At 38.0% G+C, this 20,928-nt stretch overlaps 1 protein-coding gene across 1 annotated transcript in view; it reads left to right on the top strand.

Moving 5' to 3' along the window:
* The first annotated feature begins 381 nt into the window (after positions 1–381).
* The window catches only part of cpt1a2b (carnitine palmitoyltransferase 1A2b), a 44,856-nt gene continuing 24,309 nt past the window's right edge, over positions 382–20,928 (top strand). The window contains exons 1-13 of the mRNA XM_067416342.1: positions 382–1,347; positions 3,056–3,198; positions 6,310–6,449; positions 7,049–7,220; positions 10,710–10,811; positions 10,969–11,106; positions 11,648–11,725; positions 13,430–13,537; positions 15,572–15,659; positions 15,738–15,933; positions 19,270–19,458; positions 19,543–19,648; positions 19,974–20,090. Coding sequence (XP_067272443.1) covers positions 3,058–3,198; positions 6,310–6,449; positions 7,049–7,220; positions 10,710–10,811; positions 10,969–11,106; positions 11,648–11,725; positions 13,430–13,537; positions 15,572–15,659; positions 15,738–15,933; positions 19,270–19,458; positions 19,543–19,648; positions 19,974–20,090 — 1,575 coding nt within the window. The 5' untranslated portion in view covers positions 382–1,347; positions 3,056–3,057. The remainder of the gene's footprint in view (positions 1,348–3,055; positions 3,199–6,309; positions 6,450–7,048; positions 7,221–10,709; positions 10,812–10,968; positions 11,107–11,647; positions 11,726–13,429; positions 13,538–15,571; positions 15,660–15,737; positions 15,934–19,269; positions 19,459–19,542; positions 19,649–19,973; positions 20,091–20,928) is intronic.

Raw genomic sequence — 20,928 nt, 5'->3', positions numbered from 1 at the left:
TATTTCCAAAAAAAAAAAAATACTCAAGTATAGATACTCAAAAAGTGTACTTAAGTGCAGAACTCAAGTTAATTTACTTAGTTACTTTCCACCTCTGCTTGGTCACGTTTTCCGTGCTTTTTTTTTTTTTTTTTTTGCTGTGGAACTTGCTTTATATTGCAAAGAAGAAACAGCACTGTATTGAAATACAAAGAACATAAAATGAAAAGAAAAGATACAAATACAAACAGGTAAATGAAGGACACTCAATAATAATAATAATTAATTACATTGATATAGCGCTTTTCAAGGCACTCAAAGCGCTTTACATAGAAGGGGGAATCTCCTCAATCACAGCCAATGTGCAGCATCCACCTGGATGATGCGACGGCAGCAGCCATATTGCGCCAGAACACTCACCACACACCAGCTTGGTGGAGAGGAGACTGAGTGACAGTCATTAAATGGGGATTATTATAGGAGGCCATGATGGACAGGGGCCAATGGGCAAATTTGGGCAGGATGCCGGGGTTACACCCCTACTCTTTATCGAAGGACATCCTGGGATTTTTAACGACCACAGAGAGTCGGGACCTCGGTTTAACGTCTCATCCGAAAGCAGGATATAAGGAAGATACTGTCATAGCCCTTTAGAAACGAAGATATTTTACAATATACAGTGCACAGGCTACATTCAAGAAAACTGTTAAGAAATATGTTCTTGTGAATAAAATGTGCAATACAAAAAAAAGAAATTAGCAGTAGCTAGCTAAGCATTAATAAACATAAGTTTAAATCACATTGTTTTAAAAAATAGATTGTAAAAAAAAGAATGAGAATATGCTATCTGATATTGATAATGGCTTACACGTGAAAACATCAATTGGGAGCAAACTGGATAGCTATAGCCTATCTGAAAATAGGCTAGTTCTTGTATTGTTTTCGAAACTCTGTATTTTTCAGTGATGTTCACCATGGTGAAATGTTAAGAAGGTGTCTTTTTATGATTTTCAACTTTGTCGAAATTAAAAACTTAAATGTAAATTTTACAAGAACAATTTTTGACAATTCACTAAAAACGAGCATGCATGAAAGACATAAATTATTCATGCTCAAGAATGCTGACATTTATTCGAGTATGTCTTTTTAATGTTATTTTCATGCGAGTTTGATATCGATATCTCTGTGCCGAGCGTGATGTCATCGCGTATGTAAATGAGAGAGTGCGTGCGTGTGTGTGTGAATGTGTGTGTGTATAAACACATATTTCCTCAGGTATGTGTTGCTGCTTTCTGGAAGTGAAAGGGTGGAGAACCTAAAGTTTACATCTGTGTCAGAAAACTGTTCCACTAACATTCAAACTTACAGGTATGATTTTTCAGATGATAGCCTTTTTGTGTATGCATGCTTTTGAAAATACGGATTTAACGTTACTTTAGATTTGAAAAGTAACTTACTTTACATTTGTCACCGGTTAATATTAGCAGCGTGTTGTCGTGTCATGACTGCAGTGAATAACGTAACGATACAGCGTTCAGGAATATTCTCAATTGTTGAAGGGAGTGGAAAGATGTATCTAATATAGAGAAACGTTGTGTTAGTAAAGTCAAACGTTTGTATAATCAATGATCCCCCCCCCACCCCCAAGGCACTTCAAGTTTGATAACTCGCTACGCATCCGCACTTACTAATGTCCGTATAATAGCTAAACTAACACAAACTAGTATACTTTTTTCGTTTTAATACTTTTTCCTCTTCTGCTCAATATGCAAAAAAACTAAAACTTATGACCTGTACTACTCGGTCCTAAAGCTTTGACGCCACACCCAAACATTTCGTCACGGAATCCCCGAGTAGCCTAAGTTAATTTCTTAAGAGCTCCAGTAAGTTAAACAATTTCTCGCGCTGGTTGTCGAGTTTCGTTAGGCTACCACGTTTGACCAGTTTAACAAGATTCAAACCTCCCTCCCAACCTATCGCTTTCTTTATCGACCCATTCTATGCAAAATGGAAATATGTCTGTTTCTAGCCCTACTTCTTATTTCCCCCCACGTGTCCATCAGTTTAATATGGATGTTTAAATTATGTGAATTTCTGGCCCCGCGGTGTCTTATAAAACAATAAACTATATTAAAACGCGTGTTGTTTTGTTTGGAATTAACAATGTCCAAAGATGGAAAGTCAGTTTTGTGATTCTTTTCCCCCATCCTGAATCAAATCTGCAATAGGCTGTTTTTTTCAATTGCACTTAAGAAATAATGTAAACATCATAAAACTGTGCATATGCTTCTGTGGATGTGCGTTTTCTCTTTTGTTAAATAATAGAATAAATTCGTATACTTTATTAATAATCACCTAATTGGAAACCCTTTTGAATGAAGAGGTTATGTTTTACATCTTCCATATCCGCCATTTGGTAATTCAAAGCAATTCCTAGTGTTGCAATTGTAAATAATGAGTGGCAGAGGAGGACAGGCTTTTTTTTTTTTTTTTTTTACACCATAACTGCTCACTTTGCATAAGCGTGTTCATCAACTGTGCTTGCCCACATGCATATTCATGCTAAACTTTTATTGTTGCAAGTGCACCAGGTTTTCTAATTGGTTTTATGCCATGATTTCTCAGATTAATATACAAGGACACACATGACCAAAACTTTTAGTATGATCTTGTTTATTCTGTGAATACTTACAATTTTTTATTTAATTTTATATAGGGCTTTAAAAAAAAATATATATATATATAAATACACCACTAGGGGTCATTGAAGTCTTTGTTGTAGCCTCAGTTCATGATGTTTGGCCTTGCATTGCACCATTTTTACATTGGTTTACTAGATGTTACTGGCATATTGACAGCAGTTTCCTTCAGTGAACTTTCTGAAGATTTTGTCAATTTTTTTCATTCAGTTGGGCTTGCAACGTTAGCTTTAATAAAGCATGGAACCTGTTACAATAAAACTATTTGGTGCAAAATGTCTTTATTTTGAATACTATGACAAACAAATACCATGAGTTAATGAACACTGCTTTTTGTGTTTCAATGATCCAGTATATGTTTTTGTTTCTGTCGATAGTGATGGCAGAGGCTCACCAAGCAGTAGCGTTTCAGTTTACCATCTCTCCTGAGGGGATCAACCTGCATTTGTCCTACCAAGCCCTTAATCAAATCTACCTCTCCGGACTGCGATCCTGGAAGAAACGCATCAGCAGGATTAAGGTCAGTGACTCAAATGAGTGTGAAAAAATAGCATAAATCTTAAAATCTTTTTGTAATATAAATGGATACAAATCTCATAGGAATATTAGGAGTATGTAAAACTCTCAATAAGAATTAAAAACAGGACATTTGTTCTGCCATGAAATTAAGGGGGGGGGGGGGGGGTATGGACACTCAGTTTCAGTCAATCTCATGTCAATCTTGAGTACCTATAGAGTAGTACTGCATCCTTCATATCTCCGAAAAGTCTTTAGTTTTATTAAATTTTTATAAAAGTAAGATAGGCTGTACCGAGTCTTTCCGAAAAAAACCTGAGCGGCTGGAGGCGTATCGTGTGGGCGGAGCTAGAGAATGACGAGCGCGGAGCTACAGCACGAGAGCTTCTGAAAGCTGACATCGCCATGCGTGGAAAAGAAAACATCACCCTAAATAAACCATGGCTATCAATCAGATTCAACTAATACATATATGATCGAGAATCAGATCCGGAGGCTGAAATAAATTGAACAGGAGAAGCAACAACTGCAGGACATCCGTCTCTGTGGTATGTACTGTATTTAGTGGCCTGTCAACATTTGCGTTTACTTGTGGATTGTGAGGACATGATTTGGTTTATGGACTATTGTATGCAAATAAAACTTAGCGGTAGCAACTAAAACGGTTTTGCATGTCAGACTGTGTTATAGTGTTACATAGAAAAACAATGGAGTAGTGCATTTTAATGTGCTTTGTGTGAATGTCCCCTAGGTTTATGTTTGGGGTGGTTTTACAATAAACAAACAGAGACACCTATAGTGGTCAGCTAAACAAATGTATTTAAACACACACCATTAAAGCCCTGCATTTATGCCCGAGCCCGACGGGCCCCGACTTTTTTACGCCCCTCGGGCCGGGCTTCGGGCCAATTTTCATGTCATACCTAAAACGCGGGCCGGGCTTCGGGCCTTTTTATAGGCTTCTCCTTCGTTTTATATTTATTTTATCAATTAAAAGGAACAATGAGTTCTGCGCTGGTGGAAACAACACGAGACCATAATAGCTAACGCGACTGTCAAGATGGCTCGCACAGTGTTCAGAGCATAGGTTCAGAGTCCGCGCCAGCAGCAGCGCGCGTTTCTTCAGCACGGAGACACACTGCAAGCGTGGTGTGAGCATGGCGTTTCTGTTGCGTGTCATCCGCGGGGCGTCTGGTGCTATTAATGTACAGGGAAGCCCTATACTTCATGTTAAATATAAATATATTGCCTATTTATACAGCAAAGACAACTTCGGCAGCAGCCGGCCCATGCCATATCCATGGTATTGACGGCAAAAGGCTACAGAATAATTCGTTCTGTATTGACTGGTTTAATATTTCAAAATCGATAATTAGGCTATGTTGTCTTTTATTATTACAATTAGGCCTATCTGCATTTATGTTAACCTACAGACTTTCAAACATTATGTCATTATGTGTCACAATGTTTTATGGGCTATATGTTGTAGTCAGATAGATATGATGGTGCTGCAACACGCATCGCCGCAAATGACTAATGCAAGCCAACGCAAATGGCCGTAAATGAAACTTAAAATAAGTCTAAGATAGTCAAAAACACCATCATCTTCAATAAAAATGAATGAGATGAATGAGATCATTATCTTACCAGTGCGTCGCGCTCTCTTATGTGGTATTTGAATCTGAAATAAGCTGCTGAATAAAATGCATCTTAATCTTTTGCTTCCGTTGCTGTAAACTCCGTTAAATGAGCATATACCCCGGGAATTGAAGATGGGATTTATATTCATTTGCGTAGGTGTAAGGTAGGCTATAAGACAACCTGCATGTGCTTTTTTTATTTTATTTGTTTAGCTCCGTTTGCGAGAGCCGCGAGCAGAATCAGCCTGCCTCAGCTCGTCAAAAATGCCTTTTAGGCTACTGTGGTGGTAATAGTTGGCGAAATTAACTAACATTGTGATGCTTGACGTGTTTTATGGATTTTATTATAGGCAAGACAAGTCAAGAGTTGATTTGAGAGACTAAATTAATTAAATATGCGGTTAACTCACTGTCGGCCGCTGGCCGCTTTTGGTCGTCACTTAAAAAAATTAAAACTTTAATTTAACAAACAAAAAAATGCTCTAAACATTTTTCTAAATTAACGTACTAAAGAAACGAAACGAAAAATAACTACTTTGACATTAAAAACAAAACAGAACTATTTTAATGGCTGCAACAATGTAAAAAAAAAAAAAAAAACGGGCTCTAGTCGGACTCGGGCCGAGAATTTTGATAAGCTGTCGGACACGGGCCGGGCTAGGGCCTCAGCGTCTCGGGCCCGGGCCGGGCTAGGGCCTAGATTTGAGGCCCGTGCAGGGCTCTACACCATAAGTTACATCATGCTTCATTGATAAATTAACTATACAATCGTGTTGCTTACTGATGTTTACTCACGTGACCATAGCCAACAACATAGACATTTGAAGCAGTTTTACTCACCACCTGCTTCCAAAGCACGATCGTGCTCCATCAAAAACACACTTCTTTGGTGATGTTGTTGATTTAGTGAAGTCCTGCGACAGCAGTGAGAGCAGTGTTTATGGACGCCGTGGATTTGCTCTCGCTCTAGTCACGCGTGCACCCTTCTGGTAGAAGAGCCTGTACGGCCCATACAAGGACATTCCGCTCTGTCGACGTCAAGTGGACTCGTACTCGAAAAACTCTCCGAAACTTTTTGACACAGAAATACTCCATCAAATGTCCAACTTATTCTTTTAAAACTTTGTCAATGTTTAGGATGGGAATCCAAGTCTTTAACAGTGTAAAAAGCTCAGTATGCATGAAACAGCATTTAAACCCCCCCCTTTAAGCTCATTGATGTCTTGTATAAATACTGACTTGAAGTCAGTATTTATTGTAAGACTATTGTAAATGATCATTTATAATAAATACTGCAATATTTCACTTAAAAAAATAATTGCCTGTTTTAATTTCATGGTGACTTCACTAACTGCAGGGTTGGCATTATTTTTCAGTGTTAAAATCCAATTGTTTCACTACATCTCAAATGTGTAATGTATGTGTTTTAACATATGTTACATTAATTCTTATGGCCTCTTCTTTCTCATGGACAGAATGGAATCATTAAAGGCGTGTACCCAGCTAGCCCCTCCTCTTGGCTTTTTGTAGTCATAGCAATCATGGCCACTATGTATATGCAGTCCGATCCATCCATGGGCCTCATTGCTAAGATCCAGGAGCACCTGCCCCTCAGGTAACACCTCCTTTTACCCTTCAGTGGGCTTTATCTTCTATCTAAACAGTAAGCAGTTGAATGACAAAATATTCAACATTATGTCCAAACTTTTTATTGGTATTTATTATGAAAGTGTTTCACCTATTTTTTTGTTTAGAGAACTGATGAAGTAGACAAATAAAGAGAGCTGTTAACATACAACATGAGTATAGAGCTAGAGAATTTGTTAAGAAATGCTTCAATGAGTTAATATTGAAATCTCTCTCTCTCTCTCTCTCTCTCTCTCTCTCTCTCTCTCTCTCTCTCTCTCTCTCTCTCTCTCTCTCTCAAAAATAAAATAAAATAATTGTTTTGATAGTTTGCCATCTTTGGCAATTCTGTGCACAGTTTGATTCTTTTGGTATCTTTTCTGAAACTTCAGAAGATGCAAAAGTGCCAAAGTGTTTTGTTGTTCTAGCAATGTTTCATATGTACATCAACAACTGACATGATGCAAGCTTGTATTTACTTTAAAGCCTGTGTGAAATGATAACGTGAGCATATGTTTTACAGCAAATATTAAATATTAACCTGGAAGTGAGAATGCTGATTTGGTCCACTGTTTCTCTCTCTGTTAGTCTGTCATTGAGCTCTCAAGGTCAGACTATGCTGTCGGCGCTGCTGTTCAGTACTCTGCTGTGGTTGTCTCTCATTCTGACTCTGAGGTTCTGCCTGAAGCTTCTTCTGTCATACCACCGATGGATGTTTGAGCAACATGGATGTATTTCTACCAAGACCAAAGTCTGGGCGGTTCGTGTTTCATAATAATTTATTGGAGGGAAAAAGATAAAGTGCGTCCGGCAAGTATTTACAGCGCTTCACTTTTTTGTTACAGCCTTATTCCAAAATGGATTTCAATCATTTCCTTTGGCACCAATTACAGCCTCGAGTGTTTTTGATTATGATGCTGCAAGCTTGGCACACTTTTTTGTGCAGTTTATCCCATTCTCTTTGCAGGACCTCTCAAGCTTCATCAGGTTGGATTCCCCATGGTGCACAACAATTTTCAGATTTCTCCAGAGATATTCAATCGGGTTCAAGTCTGGGCTCTAGGCCACTCAAGAACATTCACAGAGTTGTCCTGTAGCCACTCCTTTGTTATCTTGGCTGTGTGCTTAGGGTCATTGTCCTGTTGGAAGATCTTTGCCCCAGTCTGAGGTCCAGAGTACTCTGGAGCAGGTTTTTATCAAGGAGGTCTCCATACATTGCTGCATTCATCTTTCCCTTGATCCTGACTAGTCTCCCAGTTCCTGCCGCTGAAAAACACAGCATGATGCTGTCACCACCACTCTTCTCTGTAGGGATTGGCCAGGTGATGAGTGGTGTCTGGTTTTCTCCAGACATGACGCTTACCATTCAGGCCAAAGAGTTTAATCTTTGTTTCATAAGACCAGAAAATTTAGTTTCTCATGGTCTGAGAGTCCTTCAGGTGCCCTTTGCGGCTTTGTCTGGCCACTCTACCATACAGGCCTGATTTGTGGAGTGCTGTAGAGATGGTTGTTCTTCTGGAAGGTTCTCCTCTCTACACAGAGAAAAGCTGGAGCTCTGCCACAGTGACCATCGGGTTCTTGGTCACCTCCCTGATTTAAGGCGCTTCTCCCCCGATCACTCGGTTGGTAGTCGGGTGGCCAGGAAGTGTCCTGGTGGTTCCAAACTTCTTCCATTTAAGCATGTGGGAGGCCACTGTGCTCATTGGAACATTCAGAGCTGCAGAAATTTTTCTGTTCCCTTCCCCAGATCTGTCCCTCAATATAATCCGGTCTCGGAGATCTACAGACAATTTCTTGGACTTCATGGTTTGGTTTGCGCTCTGACATGAACTGTTAACTGTGGGACCTTATTAGCCTGACAAGCCAGACCCACATCAAGATGTTTGGTCTGGAAACTCACCATAGACAGGGCTCAATCCGAGGGGCAGGATAAACAGTTGTCTTTCAAACTCCCTCTGCACGCGATAGGATAGCGGTACACCAACCGGAGCAACGACGGTGAAGGGGAGCTCGCTGAATGCATTCGCCGTATCCGGTCGGCTAAACTCCGAACACATCTTCCCTTTTTAAGAATGACTTCAGTGCCGTTCTTTGTTCTTTTCTCAGAGGAAAGCTTAACTCCAAGTCTTCCGGAGGCGCGGGCAGAGCTGATTCGAAAGACCGCCGCCGTTCGCCAGTTTCTGTGTTTACTAGAAGACAGTTACTAGAAGCACGCAAACGCAACTCGGCTGTCGTCATTATGGCCCCGCCCGCCGACTCTATAGCCTACCTACACGATGTGATTGGGCCGTCCAGATTCTGAGGAATACAGCTCAGATAGGAATTGAGAGTTGCTAGACCACACTTGCGGGCAAATTAAATTTGCTGCCGCTAGGGTGCGTCTAGATTTCTAGGCTAGGACCTTATGTGAGTGCCTTTACAAATCATGTCCAATCAACTGAATTTAACACAGGTGGACAACACAATTAAGTTGCAGAAACATCTCAAGGATGATCAGTGGAAACAGGATGTGCCTGAGCTCAATTTTGAGTGTCATGGCCTCTCAATAAAAACCCAAGGCTGTGAATACTTATGTACATGTGAATTATTATTATTATTATTATTATTATTATTACTATTATTATTATAAATTTACAAAGATTTCAAACAAACTTCTTTCACTTTGCCATTATGAGGTATTGTTTGTAAAATGTTTATGAAAACTATTGTACTATTGAAAACTATTACAACTCAATTTGAATCCATTTTGGAATAAGGCTGTAACATAACAAAATGTGAAAAAAGTGTAGCGCTGTGAATACGGACCAGATGCTGTCATGACTTTCCAGGGGGTCAGTTTTTATTGATTTATTTTAAATTAATACTTACATTTTAAATGGATTAAAAGTTACAGTAACAAGATAATGTTGCAAAAGGTTTATATTTCAAATAAATGCTGTTCTTTTGAATTTTCAATTAATCAAAAAATCCTGAAATCCAGCATATTTGATTCATTTCTGAGAGATCATGTGACACTGAAGACTGAAGTGCTAAAATTCAGCTTTAAAATCACAGGAATGCATTTACATTTTAATAATACATGTAATAAAAAAAAATAAAAAAAACATTTAAAACTTAAAAAAATGCATTTAACATTTTAATTTGTAATAATATTTCACATTATTACTGTTGTTACTGTTTTTGGTCCCATATATGCAGCTTTTCCGTTAATATTAACTGTATGGGAATTTACAGTTAAAGACCCAAGTACTAGATATGCTGAATGAAGACCTGGAGTCAGAGGTTCAATTAATTAAAGACATTTTTTAGTGAAGAATAGTTTGCAGTTCATCAGCAAAAGTCAGCTTCAACACTCACAAGGAGTTCATAGGCAGCTCTGTGTAGTGCATACATTCACTTTTCCATAGCAATTATACCTTATACAAGTCCCTCAGCTACATAATTTCTTCATGTTGAATTATTCTGATTAGCTAAGAAATGGATAATTTAATAAACTTTCCACACATGGATTGATAGACATAAGTATATAAGTATATCTTTATCAATTATACGGATGACACCTGGACTCTGGTTTTAGGCACGAAGTGAGCCTCTGAGGTCACAAAACAGTGTTTCTAGGTGCCAGCATGTTGAGGAAAACAAATAATTCCATCACCCCAGGGTGTCAGTCGGCCACCTCACCAATACAGGACCTGTAACCAAGAATACTAACACCACACACACACACACACACACACACACACACACACACACAGATACTCAGAAGACCCAGCTTCTCCAAGATTGAATTTGTTTGAGATCTAACTATAAATGACAAAGTTTCCCAAAACATACTGATAACGTGTTCTTTATCATGGTGAGAGTTCATCATGGTGAGAGTTCATCATTATTATCTCGTATTGAAAATGAAAAGTAATTGCTTCAACTAAGAATTGGTTATGTAAGCGACAAGCTGACCCCAAGTGACCCTAGTGACATCAGATGTCTTGAATGGCTAGATTAAATCTACTGTATCTTTTAACACATGTTGGGGGCCTCTCTCAAAAACATGGAGAGAGCACATTCCAGTAAACATCCAGGTAATGATATGATTAAGTAAAATCTCATAAGCTTGAAGAAGTCATTCAAATAATTTAATATGTTGAAGGATACATGTTGATTAATACCTTTGTTATAAATGACTCAAAAGGATATATATAGATAAAGCTTTTATATGTTTTCTTCTTGACTGTTTCTTTCTCTTGTACAGACTTTAGTGAGGTTGCTGTCTGGAAGAAAACCATTATTGTACAGTTATCAGACGTCTTTACCACACCTTCCTGTACCTCCCATTAAAGACACTTTGGAAAAAGTGAGTCAGTACAATATGGATTTAATTGTTGGCATGTAATGTGTATGAGTGCTGGTTTGCTAGAATTATGTAGTCTTATAGAAATTGGCAGGGTTCATGGAAATTTAGGCTTGAAAAGATACCACTGAATGCTATCTCAACCATTTTTCTGTTTCAGTATCTTGAGTCAGTGAAGCCATTACATGATGCGGCCGGTTTTCAGCGAATGAAGAGACTTGCTGCTGAATTTGAGAAAAGTCTGGGTAACCGACTACAAAGATATCTCAAACTCAAAGCGCTCTGGGCCACAAACTATGTACGTGCTGAAATCTGTATGGTTATTTTCTGGTCAATGTCATAACTATCATTAGTCGTTAATCTCATTCATGAGCATGTAGTTGCATTATTGATCGTTAACACACATGCTTTGGTATTTAATGTTAGATGCTTAAAACAACTTTATCAGATTGACAATGATTTTCTAATACTGAACAGGATACCCACACACACACACAATACGTCATGGCATTATGATTGAATTATACATTTGTGTATTTACATTATATGCACTTACGTGCTGATTGCCAACAAAACAGATATTTTCTGCAGTTTAACTCCCGCCTGCAGTTTTGACTCATGACTGGGAACAAACAAACACACTTGCAAAACTCCGTTGAAGGGTGGCTACTGGCTACTCTCATAGCCAACTCTATGATCATGTGATTGGTGTGTGTGTGTGTTTGTCAGCTTAACACAGCAATATCATAAAGTATTGATACCTATAATTAATAATTTATATTGTTATTTATAGACATTTCCTTGGGATGTCATATTTAAAGTTTCTCTGTATTTTCCAGGTTAGTGACTGGTGGGAAGAGTATGTTTACCTCCGGAGCCGGAGTCCTATCATGGTCAACAGTAACTATTATGGCATGGTATGTGAGCCTACAGTGTTACTCATTGTCTCGTATCACCTCTATTTTCATTAAACGTTTAAACTCATTAAGAGTAAGATATTTACTGAATTCCTTTGCTGTTCTGGATAACGTGTCCAACTCTTATGGGATACTTGACCCAAAAATAAAAGTTAACCCATGAATTACTCAACCTGAAGTCACCCTATGTGTATATGACATTCTTTTTTTCAGACAAATACAATCAGAGTTATATTAAAAAATAAATAGGCTAGTGTATATTTATATGACAAGGATATATATATAAATTATATATAAAATTCTTCACCCTGTGACAAATTTATATATATATATATATAAATGTGTCACAGGGTGAAGAATCACACAACAAGGATGGCTCAAACAAGGTGCCCTGAGGGTGGATTTATTTACAAAGTGACAACAAAACCCAGTGAATAATTATGGAGCTAGAAATATGAAAAAATGACCTGAATTGTATAAATCTGTATTATTGACTGTATTAGTGTAATCTAACAAAATTGAATATGATGTTGAATTTTACATAGTTCTGAATTTGAATTTTTAATTGTTGAATATAGAATATTTGAAATTGAACACATCTGAAATGTTTTTATGTCAAAATTGTATAGACATGTATTTTCAAACAGAAGATATTTTGTTCTGAATTAATAGACTGGAAAAAATCAGTTTTTGAAAATACAGATTAAATATTTCAAAAGAAGAAGAAATTCAGAACATCAAATTCAATTCTTTGTTCACCCACTGTCTGCTTAGAATAGCTTTCTTCCCGAGCCGATCATCCTGCTAAATTTCAATCTCGTTTCCAGAATTTCACATTTCAATTTCCACAGAGAAAATAAAAATGTAGTCTGCACAAAAATTGTTTCTAATAATTTATTTCCCTTGTCAAGATACAAAATTTAACATTTTGCTGCCAACACAGTAGGGGAAAAAATGAAAAAGACTCCCATAAATTAGACTTGCCTGACATGGGTTTCCAGTCCAATTTGAATGTCCTTAAAGACAGTGCATCCACACTTTGCTCTTCCATCCTTATTTTGCACTATCAGTCAACAACAACCTGCCTGTTCTTTCTGAGAGCGGTATACTTACCACCAGTACAGTCTGCCCTGAGGCCCGTTATGCACATTCTGCGCTCACGGACCCCGCAAACACAATGCATGAAGCAGAAAGAACTGCTGCATGTGTCAATAACGGTCCTGAGTGCAGGCTGTATACCAGGTGGTCGATTAAGTAAAGCAAAGATATGCTGTTCTGAAAGGACATCGGAAACGTGATATTGAATGACCAACCGCTCCCTTTCAAATTACACCAGTTACCGACCGCTATTTAATTAATAGGCACAAAATATCTGGTTGGGTGCAGACCTCTATTTCAAATCTACATTTTTTATGTAAATGTCATCTAAATGATTGCTTGAAAGGGTTGTATCCCTTGTGCTTAAAATGTGTTCAATCACTTATATTTTATCGGATGAAATAACATTCAGGCATTCAGATTTTTAGGTGTGGCTTTGTTTCCTTTGATTTCAGCTGTGTTTCAGTATTTAATACTATAGAAATCTAGGAAAGGAAAACTTCAGATGTGTTTCAGTATTTAATACTATAGAAATCTAGGAAAGGAAAACTTCAGATTTTGGGAAAATGCTTTTCTTATCTAATTGTCTGTATTATTCATGTGCAGGATTTCTTGTTTGTGACTCCAACTCCAAATCAGGCAGCTCGAGCTGGGAACACTATCACTGCCCTGTTCCTTTATCGCCGCAAGGTCAACCGTGAGGAGCTCAATCCTGTATGTTACGCATGTTCTTAGCAGAATTTGAATCAAACCCCACCTAGCACCACACTCACTTTCTGAATGAGAAACTGCTTTAGTAATCATGTCTCTACATGTTAACTCTCTTAGTAATTTCCCTGGATATCCAATTCCTTTTGATTTGGTCACTGGCCAGGCATACAAGAACAATGAAGACTAGTGTGTGCTTTAAGCACAAGTAGCATATGTTAAATATACAGTGGGTACGGAAAGTATTCAGACTCCCTCAAATGTTTTACTCTGTTATACTGCAGCCATTTGCTAAAATCATTTAAGTTAATTTTTTCTCTCATTAATGTACACACAGCACCTCATTCTGACAGGAAAAAAAAACAGAATTGTTGACATTTTTGACATTTATTAAAAAAGATAAACTGAAACATCACATGGTCCTAAGTATTCAGAGCTTTTGCTGTGACACTCATATATTTAACTCAGGTGCTGTCCATTTCTTCTGATCATCCTTGAGATGGTTTTACACCTTCATTTGAGTCCAGCTGTGTTTGATTTTACTGATTAGACTTGATTAGGAATGCCACACACCTGTCTATAAGACCTTACAGTTCACAGTACATGTCAGAGCAAATGAGTCATGAGGTTAAAGGAACTGCCTGAAGAGCTCAGAGACAGAATTGTGGCAAGGCACAGATCTGGCCAAGGTTACAAAAAACTTCCTCTATAATCCTTAAATGGAAGACGTTTGGGACGACTAGAACCCTTCCTAGAGCTGGCCGTCCGGCCAAACTGAGCTTTCGGGGGAGAAGAGAGGTAAAGAAGAATTTAATATCACTATGGCTAAGCTCCAGAGATGCAGTCAGGAGATGGGAGAACGTTTTTGAAAGTCAACCATCACTGTAGCCCTCCACCAATCGGGGCTTTATGGCAGAGTGAATCGACGGAAGCCTCTCCTCAGTGCTAGACACATAAAGGTTTGCTAAAAAAACACCTGAAGGACTCCAAGATGGTGAAAAATATGATTCTCTGGTCTGATGAGACCAAGATAAAACTTTTTGGCCTTAATTCTAAGTGGTATGTGTGGAGAAAACCAGGCACTGCTCATCACCTGTCCAATACATTCCCAAAAGTGAAGCATGGTGTTGGCAGCATCATGCTGTGGGGGTGTTTTTCAGCTGCAGGGACAGGACGACTGGTGGCAATAGAGGTAAAGATGAATGCGGCCAAGTGCAGGGATATCCTGGATGAAAACCTTCTCCAGAATGCTCAAGACCTCAGATTGGGCCAAAAGTTCACCTTTCAACAAGACAATAACCTGACGCACACCGCTAAAATAAGAGTAGCTTTACAACAACTCTGTGACTTTTCTTAAATGGCCAAGCCAGAGCCCTGACTTAAACCCAATTTAGCATTTCTGGAGAGACCTGAAAATGGCTGTCCACCAACATTTACCATCTAACCTGACAGAACTGGAGAGGATCTACAAGGAGGAATGGCAGAGGATCCCCAAATCCAGGTGTGAAAAACTTGTTGCGTCTTTCCCAAAACGACTCATGGCTGTATTAGATCAAAAGGGTGCTTTACTAAATACAGACCATGTGATATTTTCTTTTTTAATAAATCTGCAAAAATGTCAACAAGTCTGTGTTTTTCTGTCAATATGGGGTGATGCGTGTACATTAATGAGAAAAAAAATTAACTTAAATGATTTTAGCAAATGGCCGCAATATAACAAAGAAACAGAGTAAACAATTTAAGGTGGTCTGAATACCCTCCATACCCACTGTACACATTTAAATGAGTAAATGTTTGTAATTGACAGGAAATTATTTTGTAAGGTGACGTGACCTAAATTTAAAAAGAAATAATTAATGCAGGTTTATTACCTAGTATTACACCACAATGCCAGACCATTTAAAACCAACAAGTCACACCTAGTAAATTAATTATAAACAGCAACACTGTCATACTCCTATATTGTTAAATTCAGAATATTGAGAATTGTTGGACAGTTTTGCTGTAAGTCATTGAGATCCTTTATTCTGGTTTATCTAGAGTCGTATTCCTGGTACGGTCATACCATTGTGTGCAGCTCAGTGTGAACGTATGTTTAACACCACACGCACACCTGGAGAGGAGACAGGTAAACACACACACACACGCACACACACACACACAAAGAAAGTGATCTTCTGTCCTTGACAGTCTCTTGATATCTCAGATGTGCTGCAGCACTGGCAGGACAGCGAGTTTGTTGCCGTGTACCACAGGGGCCGATACTTCAAGTTATGGGTCTACCGAGCCGGACGCCTTCTGTCACCCAGAGAAATCCAGTATCAAATTCAAAGAATCTTGGATGACCCTTCACCTCCTTCTCCAGGAGAGGAAAAGCTAGGAGCACTGACAGCAGGAAACAGGTCAGATATTTAGACAATCTGTTTGCTGTCCAGCAGGGAGCGCTATAGGGTTTTTATGTCAAGCACAGCTTCCTACAGAATGTATTTACTATATCACATCCATTTGTTCCATATTGTCTTCTAGAGATTTAAACTGAGAGAGCCTAAGAGATTTTTAGAGAGAAAGATTTTTAACATGGCTTATATTATATTTACATATTTTCATGCTGATATGCTGATTCATGCTCCCTGAAGATAAAATAGCTGAATGTATAAAAATAACCCTGTCCAAAAATGTATGTACCCTGGATTTTTAGTACTGTGCGCCGTTACCTGGATGATCCACGGCTTTTTTTATGTTTTGTGTTGGTTGTTCTTGAGTCCCTTGTTTCTTCAGAAAAATCCTCCAGGTCCTGCAAATTCTTCAATTATCCAGCATTTTTGCATAGTTGAACCCTTTCCAGCAGTGACCATATGATTTTGAGAGCCATCTTTTCACACTGAAGCCAATTCAGGGACTTAAACACAACCATTAAAAAAACTTGCAAGTGAAAACTTTTGGAATTTGAAGATTGGTAAATTTTACTTAATTTGTCTGGGAAACATGTAAGTATCTTCTGCTTCCGAAGGGGAGTACTGAATTGAAGAAAATGTATATTTATACAAAATAAGAAAAATTTGGATCTCATCATGTTCTGAACCCCTGGTGAAACATTGTTCACTAAAGCAAATCAATTAGTTAAATCATTATCTGTAGACATTTCTGCAAACAGTGTGCACTGCCACCATTCTTTTTTTCTTTCTTTTCAAAATATTTCACTTACCATATTTGCCATCAATTTAACAATTTGCATGCCTTAATCATTCACAATGCTGCATAAGGCATAGAGATTGTACTTAGAAATTATGTAATTATTCTCAAACTCACTTTTATGTCATTCAAATCAGTCGAATATTAATGCTGCTCTTTTCCATAGAAATAATCCATGAAGTGATCAGAGTGTGGGTCTCTAAGTTCAGAAAGCACCATAAATTAACAACAATAGTCCCAAATATTTGTGAAGTCATATTATAGCATTGTGTTACGAGAACACATTTTTTAATTTATTATTTTATGTAATTTGGGCTCAAGTTTGCCTGGCAATGTTGCCTCACTTTACGAGGGGCGGGATAACGGTTGTCTTTCAAACTCCCTCTGCACGTGATAGGATAGCGCTACACCTACCAGAGCAACGAAAGTGAAGCAGAGCTTGTAGATAGATTAAACATTCGCCGTATCCGGTCAGCAAAACTCAGAACTCATCTTCCCTTTTTAAGAATGACTTCAGTGCCGTCCTTTGTTCTTTTCTCAGAGAAAAGCTTAACTCCAAGTCTTCCAGAGTCACGGTCAGAGCTGATTCGACAGACCGCCGCCGTTCGCCAGTTTCTGTGTTTACTAGAAGCATGCAAACGCAACTCGGCCGCCGTCATTATGGCCCCGCCCACCGACTCTATACACGATATGATTGGCCTGGCAAGAGTTTGCCGTTTACAGCTCAGAAGGGTATTGAGAGTTGCTAGACGACACTTGCGGGCAGATTAGATTTGCTGCCGCTAGGGTGCGTCTAGATTTCTAGGCTAAATGTTTACCACACCAATAGTCAGATAGTCAAATAGTATGAATATGGCATAAAAGAAATTTTCAACCAATTCCTATGGAAACCTGTTTCCAACACTAAATTAAAAAATAAAAAGAATAGTTGTAACTTTTTATCTCATAATTCAGATTTTTTTTTTCCCCGCACAATTGTGAGTTATTCTGAATTCTGAGATATAAACTTGCAATTGCGTGACAGATAGTCACAATTCTGCACAATTGCGAGTTTATATGTTAGAATTCTGACTTTATAACTCACAATTGTGAGATAAAAAGTCACAATTACTCTTTACTTTTTTATTTAGCGGCGGAAACAAGTTTCCATAAATTTCTCCTCCTAAATTCAGAGAAGCCGATTGAGATAAGATGTTTAATTACCACACACAGCCCTGGACTTTGTCTAAAAACAGTAGATCATTTTAGACTGAATGTTTTCCAAGAGAAACACTGTTTGGATGCCATTAATTCACTAGTAAAGGCTAAAATTACATCATGTACCCCATAGAAATTATTACTGTCCCTTGAGGGCCTTTGTAATCTTAAAAATCCAATAACTTCTGAAACTATTTTTTATTTTCCGCTGACATCACAGATGCCACATAGGCTTTTGGATAATCGAACCAAAAGTTAAATAGGCATTGCAAAACAAATTTGTATTTAGGTCTGTCTCCATTCTTATATGGAACATCCACTTTTGATCATCAATTTATTCCTAATAGATAAAATGGGTAAAAGTCCTGTGCGGTGTTTTAACTTCATTGGAATATCATTGGAAGTAAAATGGGTTGCACGTGCCAGTGAATTTTTACTTTAAAGGTTGGGGATCAAGTGCTTGCAGAATAATTATTTAATTTTCAATGGAAAGTTTAAATGTCCGGAAAAGAGGTTTTGTGCCTCATTATGATGGCAACACAAAGCACTGTCTCACGGACCTGTGAGGTCTGCCATACAGATGTGCACCTAAGAAAGAGTGTAGGTTGGAAGACCAAGCCATTTGCAACATTAGTGCCTTAAACCTGATGAGGGTTCAACCTACTCAATGCCACTACTTTCTATGTGATATTTAAAGGTCTCTGCATGTTGGAATTTTTTAGATGACGCAAGCCTGACTGTGCATTATGCTCAGATGTTGTGCACTAGATTATAAATCATCTGAAATGACCTTTACTAGAATGCAAAAGCATTTGTATAATATTCACCCTCAAGAATTGATACTGAGTCAGTCTGCTATACATCTGCTATATAATGTGTGTAATATTTATGGCAAACAATTTTTTTTTCTTTCTTTAATTTATTTATTTTTGTCTTTTTGTTCCTGGATCGCTAATGATAGAACAGCGAGCATACTTTCTCCTCTATAATATTCATTAACAAAAATATTGACATTTATGTATATTTCAAGTGTACTTAAAATCGATATACAGCAGATTTTTTTCAAATGTTCAGATAGTCAGCAAAAGACCTGTTTGTCACCATATTTTTTCCCCATACATATGGCAAATAAAAACAGAAGAGAAGAATGAGAAAATGAATGTTCTTCCTGATTCAAACCAGATACGATAACTAACATTCTTAAGGTTTTCTCTTTCATTCAAATATGTTTACAAGGAAGTTTTTTTTTTTTTTTTGCCTTATCAGTTAGAAGTGAATTGATGACTCAATAATTTTTTGAATGAGACCAAGGAAGTCGTTTTGTATATCTGAACTATCTGTCCTGTCAGAACACCCTGGGCTCAGGTGAGGAAACAGTTCTTCAGCTCTGGAGTTAACAAGCGGTCACTGGACTGCATTGAGAAAGCAGCATTCTTTGTCACACTAGATGATCAGGAAGAAGGCATGATGGGGGAAGATCCCTCTGTGAACTTGGACCGATATGCCAAATCCCTCCTTCACGGAAAATGCTACGACAGGTGGGAGAGCAGCAATAACTTGATTTTAGTTTAGAAACTTTGCATCTCTAGGACATTTTTTTATATCCATCCTCTTTCTCTCAGGTGGTTTGATAAGTCATTTTCTGTCGTGGTGTATAAAAATGGAAAGAATGGGCTGAACGCAGAACACTCATGGGCCGATGCTCCTATAGTGTCCCACCTGTGGGAGGTGAGTGTTTGAGAAACTTAGTGGTCATCATCGATCAAATGTCATGGTTCAAGTTTCTGTATTACTCACCAACCCACTTCCACTGTCTTTAAAACATTTGAACACACAGTTAAAGTGTGTGTGGGGGTTTTGCATGGACAAAGACCTCTTTTTATCTCACCCACAGCATCTTTTGGCAAAAGACAAATGTGTCTTCCATGCTCGCCTCCACACATGTTAAAAATGTATATCAAACATGGTGTGTTTGATAATGAACGTACTGTTGTGAAGTGTAAGCATCATTGTTTGAGAGATGTTTTTTAGATTGTCTCTTTCACTTTCTTAGTTCACTCTGGCCACAGACAGATTTCATTTGGGTTACACTCCTGATGGAAATTGCAAGGGAGAGGTTGAGCGCTCCTTACTGCCTCCTCAACGGTTGAGCTGGGACATACCATTGGAGGCAAGATAAAATGTTTCTCTTGTCACCTGTTATACATTCCGTGTTGTTGGTATGTCATTGTCACACAGCAGGTTTTTCATGGAATCTGAAAAATATCTGAGGATGCAAGATGTATAAACACACACAAATAATGCCTTCTTCCTTCTTCCTCCTTCATGCTTCATGTTTTGAAGAGATATTAATTTACAGATACTCTGTTTATACACAGTCACTTACAGTATTGGCCAAAAGTGATGTCTAGAGTGGATATTTGTTTTAATAACCCTACAAGTTTGATCAAACCATCAAAATATGTGGAAAATATTTTAATGATCTTTATGAGGAAAGAACAAATCACTACACTTGGTTAAGGTGTTTACAGCTAAAAAACTACAGCTACAAGTTTTACTTTCCTATGCAAAAAGAAAAGGTCACTGAAAAAGCATACAGTGACCAATCAGTTTGCACTACAATGCAATTAGTTTTTGATCTTTGGTTGGTTCTCGCCTTTTTGCACGCATTCGTAATTTCTTTGTATGTCATCCTGGCCCAACATGATGCCCACAAGATTTAGCATAATTAATTGTATTATCACAAATAAAATGATTGACAAAAACTAAGCACAACTGCGCAATGGGCTTACAAACATCAATGTTAACAAAATTTGAATGGTTACATCCCAGGTCAGGGAAGCAACAAAAAAAAGGCATCAAAGCACAAATATATCACATTAAACAAAACTTTTATTTAGTCTTAAGGTTTAAATTATAAAGATTATAAATGAACAACAGTTAACTAGCAAGGTCCAGCTCCTGAGCACAACTACAGGGTGTTCTAACAAAAAAATCAGGCTCCTGCT

This window comes from Pseudorasbora parva, chromosome 2, assembly GCF_024679245.1.
Source record: "Pseudorasbora parva isolate DD20220531a chromosome 2, ASM2467924v1, whole genome shotgun sequence".
NCBI classification, from domain to species: Eukaryota; Metazoa; Chordata; class Actinopteri; order Cypriniformes; family Gobionidae; genus Pseudorasbora; species Pseudorasbora parva.
Note: the sequence above shows the minus strand (reverse complement) of the source record. Positions and strands in the feature narration are given on the sequence as shown.